Source organism: Liolophura sinensis, chromosome 8 (genome assembly GCF_032854445.1).
Source record: "Liolophura sinensis isolate JHLJ2023 chromosome 8, CUHK_Ljap_v2, whole genome shotgun sequence".
Classification (NCBI taxonomy): domain Eukaryota; kingdom Metazoa; phylum Mollusca; class Polyplacophora; order Chitonida; family Chitonidae; genus Liolophura; species Liolophura sinensis.
In genome coordinates this window covers 44,166,314-44,184,928 of record NC_088302.1, presented here as the reverse complement: position 1 = coordinate 44,184,928, position 18,615 = coordinate 44,166,314, and the positions used below count along the sequence as shown (strand labels likewise).

Sequence of the window (18,615 nt, the reverse complement as noted above, 5' to 3'; positions counted from 1 at the left end):
TGTCTGAAAAATTTCATTTTATAAAATCTAAATACTGTCTGAATCAATTCTATGTGGTTATAGCTTACACCTAAATAGTGTTTAATATGACTTTTGACCGTCATCACCTTGACATGGTTTAGGTATCCTGACCGAGAACAGCTCCAGGCCATATATGCAGCTTACCTGACCCCAGTTCTCGGCAAGCAGCTTGGGCGGCATCCAGTTTGGGGGAACCCCTCCAAAGTCCATGCCCTGGCTGGCTCCATGGTGCAGCTTTATGAACAGGTACATACAAAACTGATACAAAACACACACCATGGGGTGAAAAACTATGTTTGAATGGTCAGACTGGCATTACCAGCATTCGCATGTATTTTATGGTTTTATTCTTTTAGCAACTTTTCTAACAACATGTTCAAGCCTACTGAGCTACAAGTCAAGTAACCTTTTATCCAAGTGGCATTGTGGCTAACTTCAAATAGGCCTTTCATGATTTCATTGAGAAGTACCACTGAATGTTAAAGTTTCTTCAAAGAGTAAATAAATGGTTTAAGATTTGACTCTTCTTTGATTGATGTGGAAAATGTTTATGTATCAAAAGTCTTTATAAACCAGCCCAGATTTTGTTGGCAAATATTAATATTAAATATAATTAAATAAATTTATAAATGACTTGCTTCTCAATTTGTTAAGCAATGTATCATTGTACCCTGATAATTCATTGCATTTATTATGCCCCAGTTCACATTTACAAGGCGTGTATAATACTTTATATCCAAACATAATATGAACAATTGTTATTGATAACACCACAATGTATCAGTCCCATGTACCAGTTGTGACATTTTGGACTTCAGGTACGAGGACGCTTTACAGTGGATGATTACAGTCATTATCTGTTCACACCCCGTGACCTGACCCGCTGGGTGCTGGGATTCCTCCGCTATGACCTCACAGGTGGCGCCAGTGAGCACACCAGTGACCATGTGATGGAGATCTGGGCATACGAGGCACGCCGTCTTTTCAGGGACAGAATGGTGGGACAAGATGGACTCCACAAGTTTGATAACATCCTCATGTCTGTCCTCAGGGCAGACTGGTCCTCTAATCTGGAGGATTTGGAAGGTATGTGAAGGACGACGTCAGCTTCACTCAACTGAAAACCACAGAACGTGTAAATGTAGTTGGGCAGAAATTAAAAACTTCCCTGTCTGAATTGTTGTTATACCATTGTTGATGACTATGTACAGCTCTAAATTGCAGTCCTGTCCAAAAACTGCTGTTTTAAAAATCTGGAAGAAAAAAAACTTAGATGTACATGTATCTTATATTTGAATGTTTGGGGTTTGTTGTTGCTGTTGCAGACACATTCTATGTGACATGGGGTGCTCGCTCCGAGTCAGGAGCACCAGCTGTGGCTGCAGGGGCACCCTTACCTCCTAACGGCAAACCCCTGGGTAAACTGACCACAGATGATCTGCAGGCGGTCATAGAGAAAGGCCTCAGGATGTACAGTAAGTCTCTGACACCCTGTCTATACATGTATTGGCAGTTGATTCATTTCAGCATATACGTCTTGGTGATTAGAAGTTGTTTTGTTCAGTATTTTATGGTTGTATTTCAGAAGGCAGGTTGTGTGAAAGTAGTTTATAGAATTCTTGTCTTTCAACTGTTCCACCCAGGTGGCCAAAGTGGTTTAATCGTTTATGTGGACAGGGAGTCCGTGAGACTCAATACCTTTCTCTCTGTTCTCTGGGTCTTGGAGGCAGTTATTCGCCTACATTGCTTCCACATGTAAGGTTGTTAAGATTGCCTTAACTTTACATAAATTTTATTGGAGATGACTCGTCATCCACAAATATAGCAAACCTCTTTGAGACCTTTGTGCAGCAGGAATGTGTACGTTCTATGTGAGAAAACCCATCAGTTAGTTGTCAAAGGCCAGTGGTTTACTTAAGACAGTTTGTTTGCCTTCACCCATAAAAATGACTACCTTGCTGTATTAAGTGAAATATTTGACATTGTGATGTTAAATGTCAAACAAATTATGCAAATCATATGGTAAAGAAGCCGGTTTTCATCCTATCACTGTTGTTTTCTAGGCCGCGAGAATCGTGATCTGGACATCCTGGTGTTTAAGGAGGTTTTGGAGCACATAGCACGTGTTGACCGTGTACTGACCATGCCAGGAGGGTCACTTCTGCTGGCTGGACGCAGTGGTGTAGGTCGTCGGACAGCAGTCACTCTGGTCGCACACATGCACCAGATGAAACTTGCATCCCCCAAAACCTCTCGTGGCTATGGCCTTAAACAGTTCAAGAATGATTTGAAACTGGTATGTAGCATTTCCATTAAGCATGTCCATACAAAGTGCAATTGTTGAAAATTTGATAAGAAACCTGATAAAAAGAATATGTAGACTTTCAAAGAGATAAAGTAAGAGCCTAAATGCTTATAGAATATATACATGTATTTGTGTAATGCTGAAGTACATCACCAGAGGAGATAAGATCTGTGAAATCTCCTCATTCTTTATCCAGGTAATGCAGGAGAGTGGTATTGAGGGAGAGCAGGTGGTCCTATTGTTAGAGGACCATCAGTTTGCGGAGCCCCAATTCCTGGAGCTGATCAACAGCCTGCTGTCTGCAGGAGAAGTTGCAGGCCTCTACACCCCAGAGGAGCTGGAACCCCTTCTGACACCCCTCAGGGACATGGCATCAGAGGCTGGCTTCAGAGGGACGCTCATCAACTACTTTGCTTCTAGTAAGGCATTCTCTGGCACCACGTCCAGAGTTTGGATGTTGATGGTCTTAGTAATTATTAATTACAGTTTTAATTCTTTATAATCAGAAGTGAGTTTGGAAAGAAAAGCCAGTTTGTAGTCTTTCAACTGAGATCTAATTTGAAAGCTTGAACTGTAAAATTTGTAGCACATATCACATCTTTTGAAATACAGTGTAAGTGATTGTGTTAAACTATACTGAAGGGAATGTAATTCATTTTGAATTAACTGCAATATGTAAAGAAATGTTTAAGACAGCCGTATCATGTTGTATTGCAGATAACTACATTCTCCAAGTTGTTTATTGTCACACTGTACCCTGATCATTCCGGAAGGAGTTATGCTCTTCACTTACTTTCGTATGCGTTCAGAAAATGTTCATAATTGGAATGAAGTTATGTACCTTTATATGTTAATCGCTTGACTAAATATGGAGAAATATTCCCATTTTCTGACCTATGATTTACCCATAGACATAAACATTCTGGTACATTTGTGTGTGTGTGTTAACAGGGGTCCAGACAAACCTCCATGTTGCCCTCATCATGGATTGTACACATGCCAAGTTCACACTAAACTGTGAGAGTAATCCAGCCTTCTTCAAACAATGTGCCGTGCAGTGGATGGAGGGCTGGAGTAGGGATAGCATGGTCAAGGTAAGGGAGAGAAGCCAGTTCTTCTTAGCGAAAGTATTGCTCTCTGATTAATTGCCTGTAGGCATTGTGTTTTTGCACACCTGAGAGTTTTGACAGATTTGTTTAAGGTGAGAAAACATTTCCCCCCTTCCTATCTTGCACAAAACAATCTCTCCTTTTTGAGGGAGACTGTTGGTGTGTTCATTGAAATATACAGTCCAAAATCCATTTAATTTACATGGTAGATGTGAAAAAATTCTTCGTGGAATTTTTGGAATTTCTCAAGTGGTGAGTCTGTTGGGTATCATCAAGCACTTTTGCTTCTCAGCTTTGTTTTTCATTAAATATTTTTTTCTTAATGCAGAACCTGTATTGTTCAATGGATTGATCAGGAATAATTTATTCAGTAGGTTTGAGTAATCAGTTGTGTCAGCCATTTCACTGTCATCACATACTCTGCACAGGTTCCATACCTGCTGTTGACCCGCCCACCTAAGATAGAGGGAGATTCTATTGGTGAGAAAAAACAGCGAAAGCGCCATCTGTCTGGAGGGGACGAGCTTCTGAAAAATTTCCTGCAAGTGCACGAGTCATGCGATTCTCTCGTGGCCACACCCAGGCGATACATGACCTTCCTAACGACGTACCTTTGTGTGTACAACAAGAAGAAAGCTGGCGTGGAGCTACGACAACAACACTTACAGGTACGCCCTTAGATTCCATTGGTTTTGTGAATAAATTTCCCGTATAATGTGTTGGAAGAAGGTTAAATTGATGGGAAACTCTTTCCAGCACTCTTTTTTTCTTCCCTGTAATATATGACACTTTACAGGTTTGTTCATAAAACACTTTACATGTAATACACAAACCATGCAGCTTTACAACAGGTGTGTTTTTGCTGTGACCTTGTTGTGGATATAGCCCATTGGAGGCTTCTCTTGAGAAAGCTTTATTTTCGTCGCACTTTCTCAAGTTTTTATTGTGTGTTTATTAATGCCTTAAACTGAGTAATTCTTCTTTCTTTAATATGGTTCTACATGTATATTTAGTTAGTTACAAACCTCCACAGTTGTAGAATAATTTTGTGGCAAAATGGTCATGACATTATGTCACCAAATGTAGATATTCACCACATTCCCATTGTAATTTCTCCTTATGATGAGGTTACATGCAGACAAAACTAGGGTATAACTGAGATGAACCCATAATTGAGGTTGTCACTATAACTTACATTACCTTAACGTGTCGTGTGGTTGCTTGTAGGCCGGTGTTGCTAAACTGAATGAGGCCAAGGAGCTGGTGGATGACCTGAAGCGAAAGGCAGGAGAAGAGAGTGTGCTACTGGCGGAGAAACAGGCTGAGGCTGATGGAGCTCTGAGAGAGATCACCGTCAGCATGCAGGTGAGTTGACCTCAAACTACATGAAACAGGTGTATTCCTTAATACAAGTCTGAAGGATTGAGTCAAATGTGGCCATGTGGAGAAGCTAGTGGTACCATTTCCTTTTATAACAAGCAAAGTCATTAATGTTAACGCATTATCTCCTCTCTCAAATTTAATCTCCAAATCTCACTGATGTAGAATTTCCCCGAGAGAATTGCATGAGCTAATCAGAATGTGGTTCTTCTGTATTTTAATTTGCAAAGCCTTACCAAAATGTGGTTTTTCCAGATTCTAATTTGCACTGGCTTCCTCTCCTGCCGTACCTGGGAAGGTCTGCCAGCAACCTGCGGATGGTCGTGGGTTTCCCCCGGGCTCTGCCAGGTTCCCACCCACCATTATGCTGGCCGCCGTTGTATAAGTGAAATATTCTTGAGTACGGCGTAAAACACCAATCAAATATATAAATAAATAAATCTAATTTGCAGAGTTCTGCCAAAATGTGGTTCTTTCAGATTCTAATCGGCAAAACCTTCCCAAAATATGGTTCTTTTTAAATTCTAATTTTTAAGGTTTTATCAAAGATGTTGTTCTTCTGGATTTTGATTTGCCTTTTTAAAATGAGGTTTTTCCAGATTCTACTTGTAAGTTGTCCAAAATGTGGTTCTGTCATATTGTAATTTACGCTTAACTTGATACAATTTGCCTGATGACCTTGGTCTGTGACCTTGTCCCCCAGAATGCCAGTGAGCAGAAGCAGGAGATGGAGGTTCTCAAGGGACAGGCTGCTGAGGAGAATGTCAAACTGGAAAAGAGGAAGAGGGCCATAGACTCGGAGCTGGCTGAGGTGGAACCCCTTGTGAAGGAGGCCAAGGCTGCAGTGGGCAGCATCAAGTCTGAGTCACTGTCAGAGATCAGAGCCCTGCGTGCACCCCCTGATGTCATCAGGGACATCCTGGAGGGTGTCCTCAGACTCATGGGCATATTTGACACCTCCTGGGTCAGCATGAAGAGGTAATAGAGATAGCATTGACCACAAGGGTGTCTGTTATTCTGATGGTATGATGGAGAACAACAGCCTGCCTAAGTGTTACATGGTAAAGGATTGCTTCTGATCATCCTGAATTTTAACACATAACTTTTGAAACTGTAATAATGCTGTAGAATTTGTGATTTGAAGCAGAATGTTCTTATTTTTTTTTTCTCAATGTCTTTGTAACTGGTGTATTTTTTTGGTGTACATATTTATCTACTCTGTGTTCCTGAAAACAGTATTTGGTCACCAAATCATGTAGTGTTTTTTTGTTTTCTATTCCTATAACTCAAACCTTGAGTCAGAATGAACCGGACAATTGTTTTTTCTTGTAGCTTTTTAGCCAAACGGGGAGTGAAAGACGAAATTCAGACATTTGATGCTCGCAGGATAACCCCAGAGATTCGTAAAAGTGTTGAAGATCTTCTGAAAAAAACGAAAGGCTCATTTGAACCCCAGGTACTATTCACAGTTTATCAGGCTAGGTGTTTGAACATCATACCTCAAGGTTAGATCTACATGTATGGGCAGTTAACAATATACATTGTGTTCTGCTCAGAAAACTGGTATGGGTATTAAAATCTGTAGGCCCTTAATTGTGTCGTTTTAACATCAAGAGGAATCCTATTAGTACCTAAGATTTGTATCCAGCCATCTGGTATTTATTTATTCGAATGGTGTTTTACGCTGTGCTCAAGAATATTTCACTTAAACGACGGCAGCCAGAATTATGGTGGGAGAAAGCAGGGCAGAGCCCCGGGGGAAATCCATGACCATGCGCAGGCTGCTCGCAGACCTTCCCACGTACAACCGACGAGGAAGCCAACATGAGCTTTACTCACAGCTGCCACGTTGTTGAGAGGCTCCTGGGTCATTGTGCTGTGCCAGCACACTAACCGCCTCAGCCATGGAGCCCCCCACCCTACTAGTAAGTAACTTGAAACTTTCATGTGGACGTATTTGTCCTTCCCTCCTGAAAGACTATTTGATGGCTGAGCAAAATTCCAGACATTTGTACAGAGATACTTATATATATCAGCCAGCGTACTCTTGTCAAAAGCTTGTTTATTAAGTGATTTGTACTACGGTAACCAGAAATTCTCGTTTTATGGGAATAAATGAATATGCCTCAGCCTAAGATGTAGATGTTGTGTTCAGGTCCTCGTGAGATTCACGTTATTATTACAGAACGCAAAACGAGCATCGGCAGCGGCTGCGCCTCTTGCAGCCTGGGTAACAGCAAATGTCAAGTTCTCCTATGTCTTGGAGAAGATAGAGCCCCTGGAGAAGGAACAGGCTGGCTTACTCAGGTGAGAGATGTTATTATCACCAAAACTGTCAGAATACACACGTAAGTATTCACGCTACACCTCACCAAAATACACGCTCTAAGTTAACTTAAACTGATGATGCCCCTGGTTTTAATATTTGTGTGAAACATACTGCTTACAACAGTTTCACCTGGTCTCCAGGCTTTAAAGGTAATCATGTACTGAGGACACAGGACCTTAGCTTGGTTTATTCTGGGCATACCAGTTTCCTCTACCCATAAACTTAGCCGCTGTCATACAAGTAAAAAATTCTTTGACCGTGATGTTGAAAATCAACCAGATAAGAAAATTACAAAAACATTAACATTCTAAAATGTTTATGCTGGTGATGGGTTAGCATTAAACTTTTACACAACTATAACATACTCTTAAGATCTCTATTTTGTAGTCGTATGTATCTATTGGCTTACCATTAGTTGGGGACATACATGTATCAGTTCACCCCACTGACTACACTCTGTTGTCTGATTGGTCAGGAATCTGCAGAAGGCAGAGTCTCGCATGGAGAAGCTAAGCCATGCCCTGAATGAGGTGGACGAAAAGGTGGCGCAGCTTAGAAACCGCTTTGAGAAGCTGACCAAAGAGGCTGCCGAGCTTAAGATCAAACTAGACAAAGAGAATGAGACGATCCAGGCAGCAGAGACACTTGTCTCCAAACTAGATGGGGAATATGAGCGCTGGAGTAGTCAGGTCAGCAAAGGGATTAACTCTTTACATGTAGTTTATTTCTACATGTTCTAACAATGTTTAACTTATAATGCCATTGCCAGGTCATTTGGCTAAAGCTTTTGTTTCCTAACCTATAAGGTTGTTTGCTATTGAAGGTCCAGCTCCTGCTATTTCATTTGCTGTTGTGTGAGTGAAATAATCTTAAGTACAGCTTTACACCTCAATCAAGTAATGGTACTTCTGATACATATTTCTATCTTTCATCTGATGAAATATGAAGGGGAAAAATTTGAAAACGTGAATAAAAACATGTTGTACTACTGAATAACGTATAATAATATGAATTTTGATGTATCATTGAGGATAGTTTTTGTGAGTACAAAATTTTGAAACTGAACAGTTTGCGTTTTTTATTTCACCTTGTATATGGCATACCATAAAATATGTCATTTGAAGGAGCACTTGAATAAAAACTGTTGTTGAAGATGTGCTGAGGATGAAGGGAAACTCTGCTATACTGATACCTTGAACATGACCAGATTTACTTTTCCACTTTCATTCTGTATTGTCAGACGTGTATATTTGCTGTCCTCTGTGTAGGTCAGGGAGCTGAACACAGTGTTACAAGAGTGAGCTAAGCGTGCGCTCCTGGCTGCTGCCTTTATCTCCTACTTGCCCTCCGTATAGTCACACATGTATATTTGTTATCCTCTGTGCAGGTCGGGGAGCTGAACACGGTGTTACAGGAGTTACCTAAGCGTGCGCTCCTGGCTGCTGCCTTCATCTCCTACTTGCCCTCTGCCCCAGAGGACGTGCGTCGTCGCAGTCTAACCGGCTGGCAGGAGACAGTGGGACTGTCCGGGTTTGATGTGAGACGCTTCCTCAGTACAGAGAGTGAGCAGCTCACGTGGAAGGCTGAGGGGCTGCCGTCTGATGACCTGTCCATGGAGAACGCCCTCGTTATCCTACAGGTGAGGCCTCTGTGTTATCGCATACTAAGCATATAACGTTGGCTGTGCATGAAAGCTGCTTAATGTACAATTGCATGAAGTAATAATCTAGTGTACACACCAAGGCTTTTATTATAATGCTACCTATCACAACCATTAGTAGGTCAAAAAGAAACTTTATGTGAATATACTGTATTTTTCCCTTAAGTTGGCACGCAAAAAGTGCAAGTTTAGAGAGTAATAAGGGTAATAAAATATTATTTCGGTGCCAAAGATCATGTTTGCACAGTAGGATATATCATCTTACCTTCCAAGAAACAAAATACTCCACAAAATGCATTTCGAAGATCAATAGATCTCTCAGAATGAAATAATAAGAGTATTTTTGACATGATGAAATTTAGGTAAAGTACAATAATTGCTAAAATTTTATTTAAGTGTTTTTAAGTCATATCCACGAACAAAAATAAATCTTTATGCCAGTGAATTTTAGTACCTTCACATACTAAAAAGTATGCACTCCCATTTCTTATCATGCACTTCGTTCCACTTCCGGCATCAATATTATCACAGACAGCTTATCTCTGCCTTTTGAATGGCTAGTAATGTATGTTATTGCTGCATATGTATATATTTATGTATATCATAATGTGTCTACAATAAGGGTGACATTTAAAGAAAACATAAAAATGATAACAAAATCACTTGAATATTCATGAAATCTGATTTGCAAATATGGCCTTTAATGTTTTTTTAAATTAGGAGAAAAGGGTATTTGAAAATATTTGTCTATGGTGGGTATTTCAGACCACAATTTAGGTATACATTGTCTTTGAATAATAATGTTGAAAATAAGGATGTGATGCTTGTCTAATAAATGTAACTTTTTTGTTTATATACACATGGATTTAATCTGAATTATAATAATTTTTATTGAAAATGTAAATGTGATCAAAATCCAGGTTGAACACCTTTATTTGCTATCTTGTTACAATATTTACCAAAAGGTGGTCCCAGATACCCACCATACAAAAGATATTTTCAAGTGTTCAAAACAGTATTGAAGACCACATTTACAACTTACGTTTCACACTCTTTCATCTGAAGTTCATGTAATTTTTATGTTTTCTCCACTTTTTAAAAGAAATAGTCCTACATGTATATTGATAATTGAGGAAGATCCATTCCCATTTCTCAAGGGTTTTGTCCATCTCACCATTGTCTTGTATGTTTTTGCCTTTTGATGGATTCATTAGATAAATGATCTACCAGTTGGGGTAAGCCAGTTTGTTCATATCATTGGTAGTCACTATCATAAATCCCCCCCCCCCCTCCCCTCCTAACCCCCACATGCACTAACAGCTTTCTGCCAACAAGCTCAACCTTATCCTTTTTCATGGTCACTCTTCATTCAAGCACGATTGTTTTTAACTTTTTATCACTTGATAGTCACTTCAACCTTCTCTCTTCCGCACTCTTATTTGTAGTACAGTAGAATTTTGTTATATTGTGATGATTCATAGAACTGTGTGTTGAAGCAGTTCTGTATCTAAATGATGTGGTTGGCCGTGTGGTTATTCAGACCGAGTAGTACTGCTTTTACTCATTTGTTCCTTCTCATGTCAGATCATGCTATTATAAACAGATTTGAACTGAATCTTAGTTTAACAATAAACCAGAGGCCACAACTCATTGGAAACATCCTAAAAATATTTCTCTCTATATGCTAAACATTCACACACTGACCTTGCAATAAAATGTTGGATATCTTATAGGTAAAATTTTAAAAAACTTTTTGGCCTGTATAGAGAAATAGTGTATGTAAACTCATGTAAGCTATATTTCATACATTTCATAAACAAGTAAAGTGGAAACAGCTATTTGTCTTTGAAATTCTATGTTTTATCACACTAGTTATTGTAGTGATACATGTTTCATTTTCACTCACAAGTACACAAGTGCATTAGATGTGTAAAAATCACTCAGTACACAGTTATGTCCATAGGTTTTGTACCAACTAACTATAACATTATTTCTTCAGTTCCAGGTATAATTTATTTCTGTTCCAGGCAAAAAATCAATCAGTACAAATCCAGTCCATTTTTGCTATCAGTTAGGATAACCAAACAATTACCTTCTACAAAATATCAGCCTTGTCTGTGCATGTGGTGTTGATTGATATTTGTAATAAAGTCCCTAAAAGTTATAAAATCAATCAGATCATAATTTTTTCAAAGTTTAAAATCATTTTAGCCAGATATATAGTACAGGTAGAAGTCTGATATTTACTGAAAGACGATGATTTGATCTATTCTTGGTAAATACAGAAAATTTGATTTGATTTGTAGCAAATATGGATTTTTTCCCTAAAACCTGCAGTTGTACACATGGATTCTCTTGAATGCTGTTAATTATGTATCTGTTAATTATTTGTCAGTACTATTGTGATAAAGTAAGTTTTACATGTGGAGAAGACAGGTTTCACCTCTAGGTATTAATTTGATTTTAATGGTCTTTTTGCTATTATTGTGGTGGCAACCACCTTTCATTAGCGTAATTAGGTGTACATGTCTGGACCAAATGATAAGGAAGGTAAATTATTGCATGTACATAGATTTTTTTAAAATTATAAATTACATGTATGGTTTGTTTTTCTTGTCTTGTGTTGTATTTTGTACCATTGTTATTTCAACACATACATCATCTTTGATACCTATCCCTCCCTATAAGGTGGGAAAATATTGACCACAAGATGGATGCATTCCAAGTCGGTCATGTTTTTTTAAGGACTAGGTTAAGCGTATTCTGTGGAATGAAAATTCAGACGTGTGTCACAACAATGCAGTGACTTTTTGGACTGTCAGTTGTCGACAGATTTGCGATAATACTGTGCAAAGTGAAGACTTCAATGCTATGTAATGTAGGAAGAATAACAGTGAAAGTTGAACGTAATTATTTCTTATGCCATTTCTCACTTTTGTTGATTTTTTTCCATCGCTTTTGCAATGCCACCATTTCAAAGAATTTGTCTCTTGTACAATTTATCTAAACTTTTATTGAACAACCAGGTCTTAAAAATAGGTACAACTTAAACATTTACATTCAAACCATAAAGCAGAAAGCTTGACACCTGATCACTTTCTTGAAAGTGAAATACATGTTTATGGTGTGAAATAAATTGGTTATCCTTTTCTGTCAGTGTTTGACACTTACATGTGTGTGTGGTTATCTCCCCTTAGAACTCTCTGCGGCCATTCCTTGTAGACCCCTCAGCCAGAGCCACAGAGTGGCTGAAGGCACACCTTAAAGAGAACAGGCTGGAGGTCATCAAACAACAGGTAAGATATGCTAACGATCTTAGTCATAGTGTATTAATTATTTGCGTGTCCTTCTTTCATTTTAGGCGGGTATAAATAAAGTTACATATTCTTGCTAATTATTTCTTTCCATTCCCATGAAGACTGAGAAGATGTGGTTTATAGTACAAAACATGTTGCTGAATGTTATTGGAAAAGGGTAAACAAGTTGTATGTATGGTGTGTTTGTGACTCCATAATATGCTTGATTTATCAGTGGAGATTTCTCACACTGTGTTACAGGATGCTAACTTCACCACATCACTGGAGCTGGCAGTCAGGTTTGGGAAGACCCTGATCATACAAGAGATGGATGGTATAGAGCCTATATTGTACCCCCTACTTAGGGGGGATCTTACCTCACAAGGTACGCCATCTCATATTCCGAAGCTATATCAGTCATTCTCTCTGTGGGTCGGACGGTCAAATTTTCAACATCATATCTTTGAACCTGGCGATTCACTTTATATCGAAGGGCCTGAGCCCAAGACAACACAAAATCCTATTATGGGGCTCTCACAAATCATTGTAAATTTGAGCTGGTATTTTGATTGGTGTTTGTACAATTTTTCAAAGGCATTTATATTTCTCTGAGAGAGGCAGGACTGATTACCTGACCAACTTTTTGAGATTTGTATCTTTTGATAATAACTGTTCTGCTCACATTATGCTGAGGACATGTGTGGAACATATTATGGAATAAGGAGTGAAAACATGGCCTGCACATTTAATTAAATACAAGTATGTATGCTGAGAATGGCTGATGGTTTGAGTCACATAGATGACTATGTTCACATGTATACAGGTACATTGTAATGTCACACAAATGCTCATGGTATGCTGTATTAATAACAACCATGTGTATATCTGCCCACAGGTCCCAGGTTTGTGGTACAGATTGGAGAGAAGACTATAGATTATAATGAGGAGTTCCGACTGTTCATGACAACCCGTAACCCTAATCCTGAGATCCCACCTGACGCAGCCTCCATCGTGTCAGAGGTCAACTTCACCACCACAAGGGCTGGGCTCACCGGACAGGTTAGTCTGTTTAAACCTTCACATCGGATGTAGTTTGTTAAAGAGTTAATTTTGTAAGAGTAGATCTCCACAGAGAAACTGCAATATGTCATTTCAGTTTTAAGATTTGCATTTTAACTATACCCAGTTACACACAAGCAACTTACACATCTAGACTTGTGAGCATTCACCACGGACCCATTCCAGAGTGTGAGTTCTGTCCAAATTTAAAACTTTATTGAAATTCTTAGTTCGTAGTCCTGCAAGCTCACATTATGATAGCTTTGCCTGAGCATAATCCTTATTGTGTGCGTATAGTATTAATTCCAGTATTGAAAAATACATGTAAGCTTGGAATTCTAACAATTCAAATCCGCGTTAGGTGTGGAATCTGCAATGGGCATTATTTCTGGTGAAGTTCGGATGTTACTTTTGGAATTCTTCAGAGGATGCTGGAAAACCTGGCTTGTTACACATACCTATACCAAACATGTGTATTACTACTTTTAGTTACTGGCGACCACAATCCAGCATGAGAAGCCTGAGCTAGAAGTGAGGAAGACTGAGCTGCTGAAGCAGGAGGAAGATCTTAAGATACAGCTAGCTCAGCTGGAGGAGTCTCTGCTGGAGGTATGGGCACCACCCACATCTGTGGGGTATCTTCTACTCTTGACTGTGGGCATGGTGGGTTGTGCGTAGGTTGCACTCTGGGCAGCATGTTCTGTGACTCTATGTACGCCATTCCTTGTAACAGCTCTTTATGTCTAGCAGATATTGAGGGCTTTAGTTTGGATTTCTTGTTTTTGTGAAGATGCCCAGTAACACAGCCCAGTTGTTCACAAAAAAGAAGTGTATGGTGTAAGCCTGATCTTGTCTTATGCAGACTAGTTAATTTGTTACATTCTAACTGGTGCCAAGATTAAAGTCTGACTTAACTTTTAAAACACAAGGGGCCATATTTATCGAGCATCTTAAGACTTCAATCATAAATTGCGATAAAGCCTAACTCAGAAAAGGAAAGAGCTAAAATTGTGGTTAGGGTCTTTGCTCTGCAGTAAAAAATAAGTGCACAAATTTTATACTTCGTAGAGCAAAATGTTTCAGTTGTAGCTGTGTTTAAATTTTTGACTTATTAAAGGAAAAGACCTCTAAAAATCAAAGTAGGCTTCACTAAATAGACCACTTAAAAACTATATATAAATATACTTTCATTTAATTTGTTAGATTTTTGTGAAAAGAGTTAAAGGCACTCAAACATTTGGATTCTAAGGTGGGCTTTATGGACCATACTATTAGAGGTTAGGAACTCTGACGTCACAGGGAATTTTTTCAACTCAGTAATGACACTGAATGTTAGACTAACTCTTTTTACCTTTAAATAATGTTCCCAAAAAAACTCCTTCCTTCTGGTGAATTTAGGGGAAAAAGGTGATGTGACGTAAGAGTTCCTAGATATTGTCAGTATGGCTCATAAAGCATAGTTTGTAAGTATTTGAATGCCTGTCAACACTCTTGAAAAATGGAAAAAAACAAATGAAAGTATTTTTACACATAGTTTTCAGTTGTCTGTATGATGAACCTTGCTTCATATTTAAGCTTTCTTTACTTTAAAGCTTTAAAGGTGGAGAAAACAGAAAAATGACATAAAGTTCAGATGAAAGAGTGCAAAAAGTTATTCTTCTTCTATATGTGGTCTTCTATATATTCTCCAATTTTTCCTTAAGGGGAAAAAAGACACTTGAAAATAATTTTTGTATTGTGGGTATTTGGGATCACCTTTTGGTATTTATAGTCTTTGTTTAATATTGTCATAAATGAGGATGTAACACAGGTTTAATAAAATATTTTGCACCAAAATTTGTTCTTAACATCGTAAAACATCAGTCAAATAAATAAATATCATAATGTGCGTTAAATACATATGTTTTGATATAAACAACAGATTTACATTCAAATAAATTTATTAGACAAGCATCACATCCTTATTTAGAACATTGTTATGCAACAGCAATAAATACCAAAAGGTGGCCCCAAATACCCACCATGCAAAAATATTTTCAAGTACCCTTTTCTCTTGAAAAAAAAAAATCCAAAGAAATATTAAAGATCATATCTGCAAATAAGTTTTGATGCTCTTTCATTTTATTTTTATGTTTTCTTCTTCTTGAAAAATATGGCCCCTGTGTGCTTCTGTTTCATAAGGAGATTGGCCTGAATGGAAACGTGCCTTGCCACTAAATACATTCGATCACAAATACATATTTCAAATGATCTGTTATATAAATGGTACTCCCTTGTAATATCCATTAAATCATTAACATTTATATGAAGGTAATGAATGCTTGATTTACTGTGTGTGTATGGCACACAGAGATTTGAACTCGGATCATTCCCTTTCACAGTAATTAGCTGTTAATCAGTGTGACACACACGTGTACATGCAAGATGTTCACCTCTATAAAGCACTCGCACTACAGATGTTACCATATGTACACTGAGCTTTAGGTGGCACTATAGACTTGACTCAAATGTTAGTCGTCTCAACCACTGGTGCATGTTGTGCTTCAGGAGCTGGCCAATGCCAAGGGTAACATCCTGGAGAACAAGGAGCTGCTGGACTCCCTGAATAAGACCAAGGCCAGCAGTATCACCATAGCTGACTCTCTGGCAGAATCTGTGCGACTCCAGTCCTCATTAGACCAGGTAATCATAAAGATTTGCTGCACATTGTGCACGTGGCTAATTATCCCCTAACAAACATGGTGGAGAGGATATAGCATCTTCTGTATCTGAGCACAAGTCGTTAATGAAATACAGTTGACTGATTGAGTTCAAAGGTGGGATTTATGGACTAATGATATTAGAAAATTGTTTTGCAATAAGTTTCCATAAGAGGAAAGTAAGGGTAAATATAGATCAGTATGATCTGCATTGTAGATAGCTCACTTTAGAGTTCAAACATTTAACTCCATTTAGTTAGGTAAATTAGATAAATAGTTTCATTATAGTTTACAGTGGTCTTGCTGCTGATAACTTGTTTTATTTTGTCTCTTTCACTTTAAGGAATCAAGATGGTCCTGTCTAACACAGGCAGAGAAAAAGACGTGTTCTTAAGAGGTTGCTCCATGCTGCCCTGTCTTTCTTACAGCTTTAAGGGTTGTGAATCAAATAGACAGCAGCAATCTGTTAGCACAGTATTACTTGAATTAACCATTTTAAGATGAGATATTTGTGAGTGAGTGAACTGGAATGAAATATCAATGTATTATACCGGCATTCATTTACAGGAGCGTAACACTTACCTCCCTTTGGCAGAGAATGGCAGCCGGCTGTTCTTTGTGATCAGCGACCTGTCAAAGATAAACAACATGTACCGCTTCAGCTTGGCTGCTTTCTTGAGACTCTTCCAGAGGGCGCTCCACACACAGCATGTACGCCTTTCTGTGGTGATTTGTTTTCGGTTTTTTTTTTTTGTAATTGTATTTTTTATAATATCCATTATAAAAATATATTATGTTAGCACTTATCATAGCTCTTGGGTTTGACATAGAGTGCTGTCTATTAGTTCAGCATTATTTATTATAACACTGATTTCTGTAAAAACTACTTCTTCGACGTGTCTTTGACAGCTTTGTCATTCATGTGCCATCCATAAATATGACATTTAATGTGTAATGTGGGAAAGATTTCTTTTACCAAATTTGCCTGTGGTTTATTCCAGACATTCTTGTATCCTAGACCCATGAAATAGTTTGCCCACGTATGAGTGAAATGTTTTTAAGAACAGAATTAAAAAGTCTACAAAGCATTGACATGTTACGACTTCAGCTGACACATTACGATGTGAAAAAACCATGTAAATGGTCACCTCCATTGGTGTACACGTGATTTTGGCATGAATACAAGTGTTTGCAGATCTGGTGTGAAAGATTTAGCTGTACCTTGAATGGTTTGTTGGCTGCTGTTTCAGGACGGGAGTGGTACAGAGTTACGGATAGAGACGCTGATATCTCGTCTCCAGTATCTTGTATATGAGTACGTCTGCAGATCTCTGTTCAAGGCAGACAGGCTGATGTTTGCCATGCATATGGTCCATGGGATGAAGCCAGACCTCTTTGAAGAGAATGTGAGTAGCGTTACATAACTATCAATCAGTCCATCATTGAATCAATAAATCAACGAGAATGTATATTAGCTCCAACCTTATTCCCAGTATCTTCCTTGTATTTATGTTCCAGCAGCATGTCAGTCATTGCAATTATTAGCAGTGCTCAGAACTGCTGATTTGCCATTTGTTTTATACTTTTCAAGTATGTCTGAAATATTTTTGTGCTGACTTGTTACATGCATGTGAGACCCTGGCTCTCACTGCTTGTGGTGCCTTGAGACATGCATGTGAGACCCCAGCTCTCACTGCTTGTGGTGCCTTGTTACATGCATGTGAGACCCCGGCTCTCACTGTTTGTGCTGACTTGTTACATGCATGTGAGACCCCGGCTGTCACTGTTTGTGGTGCCTTGTTACATGCATGTGAGACCCCGGCTGTCACTGTTTGTGCTGACTTGTTACATGCATGTGAGACCCCCGCTCTCACTGCTTGTGGTGCCTTGTTACATGCATGAGAGACCCCGGCTGTCACTGTTTGTGCTGACTTGTTACATGCATGTGAGACCCCCGCTCTCACTGCTTGTGGTGCCTTGTTACATGCATGAGAGACCCCGGCTGTCACTGTTTGTGCTGACTTGTTACATGCATGTGAGACCCCGGCTCTCACTGTTTGTGCTGACTTGTTACATGTATGTGAGACCCCGGCTCTCACTGCTTGTGGTGCCTTGGCTGGGTAACAGTAAGTGGTAGTCCTTGCTCATGTGGCCATTTCCAAAGTCTGAAGTTCCCTAAGACGACTTAGCTTTCAGCATTTATGGTGTGCATATTAGTGTGCCACAGGTGAGAAAGTTTGTTAGTAAAAGTGGTAACTTTTAACGGTTTTCTGCTTTCTTCCACTCATAAGAGGTCACCACCATCATTTAGGTGAAGTGTGGTTTTGAAAATTGATTCACAAAACTAAACTTAATAAACTATGTTTCTGTATCTGTCAGGAATGGGAGGCGTTTGTGGGACTGTACATGGCTGATGCTAAAACTGACAGTAAACACGTGACTGTACCCAGCTGGGTGGATCAAGAGAGAAGCCTAGCCTTCTCCACACTCAAGGTAGGACTGTTATACAGGACAGTAAATCATCGCTAGATTTGTTAACCACTACAGGAGGATGATTACTTGGATAAACAGTCCATGAAATTATGGGTGATTTATTGTACTGTCTGAGTGTAGTTGATTTCCTTATTTAATAAGAAGAAAAAAGAAATCTCCTGCTATGAAATTATTTATTTCTGTTGCCAGCCTAGTGATTAGAGTGCAGGCACAGCACAATGACCCAGCTGCCTCGTGCCAAAGTAGTCGCTGTGAGTTTAAAGG

At 38.9% G+C, this 18,615-nt stretch overlaps 1 protein-coding gene across 4 annotated transcripts in view; it reads left to right on the top strand.

Annotated features, from left to right (window-relative positions):
* The window catches only part of LOC135474034 (cytoplasmic dynein 2 heavy chain 1-like), a 69,021-nt gene that overhangs the window by 38,396 nt on the left and 12,010 nt on the right, over window positions 1–18,615 (top strand). For 2 of the 4 annotated variants that reach the window (XM_064754016.1, XM_064754015.1), the window contains 22 exons: window positions 123–267; window positions 840–1,107; window positions 1,347–1,496; window positions 2,085–2,317; window positions 2,523–2,745; window positions 3,278–3,420; window positions 3,864–4,103; window positions 4,663–4,800; window positions 5,519–5,793; window positions 6,148–6,271; window positions 7,001–7,122; window positions 7,620–7,833; window positions 8,532–8,783; window positions 10,019–10,039; window positions 12,002–12,100; window positions 12,362–12,485; window positions 12,996–13,159; window positions 13,649–13,768; window positions 15,707–15,841; window positions 16,426–16,569; window positions 17,109–17,264; window positions 18,238–18,351. In XM_064754016.1, coding sequence (XP_064610086.1) covers window positions 123–267; window positions 840–1,107; window positions 1,347–1,496; window positions 2,085–2,317; window positions 2,523–2,745; window positions 3,278–3,420; window positions 3,864–4,103; window positions 4,663–4,800; window positions 5,519–5,793; window positions 6,148–6,271; window positions 7,001–7,122; window positions 7,620–7,833; window positions 8,532–8,783; window positions 10,019–10,039; window positions 12,002–12,100; window positions 12,362–12,485; window positions 12,996–13,159; window positions 13,649–13,768; window positions 15,707–15,841; window positions 16,426–16,569; window positions 17,109–17,264; window positions 18,238–18,351 — 3,604 coding nt within the window. The remainder of the gene's footprint in view (window positions 1–122; window positions 268–839; window positions 1,108–1,346; window positions 1,497–2,084; window positions 2,318–2,522; window positions 2,746–3,277; window positions 3,421–3,863; window positions 4,104–4,662; window positions 4,801–5,518; window positions 5,794–6,147; window positions 6,272–7,000; window positions 7,123–7,619; window positions 7,834–8,531; window positions 8,784–10,018; window positions 10,040–12,001; window positions 12,101–12,361; window positions 12,486–12,995; window positions 13,160–13,648; window positions 13,769–15,706; window positions 15,842–16,425; window positions 16,570–17,108; window positions 17,265–18,237; window positions 18,352–18,615) is intronic. The other 2 variants (XM_064754018.1, XM_064754017.1) reach the window with 1 other exon arrangement.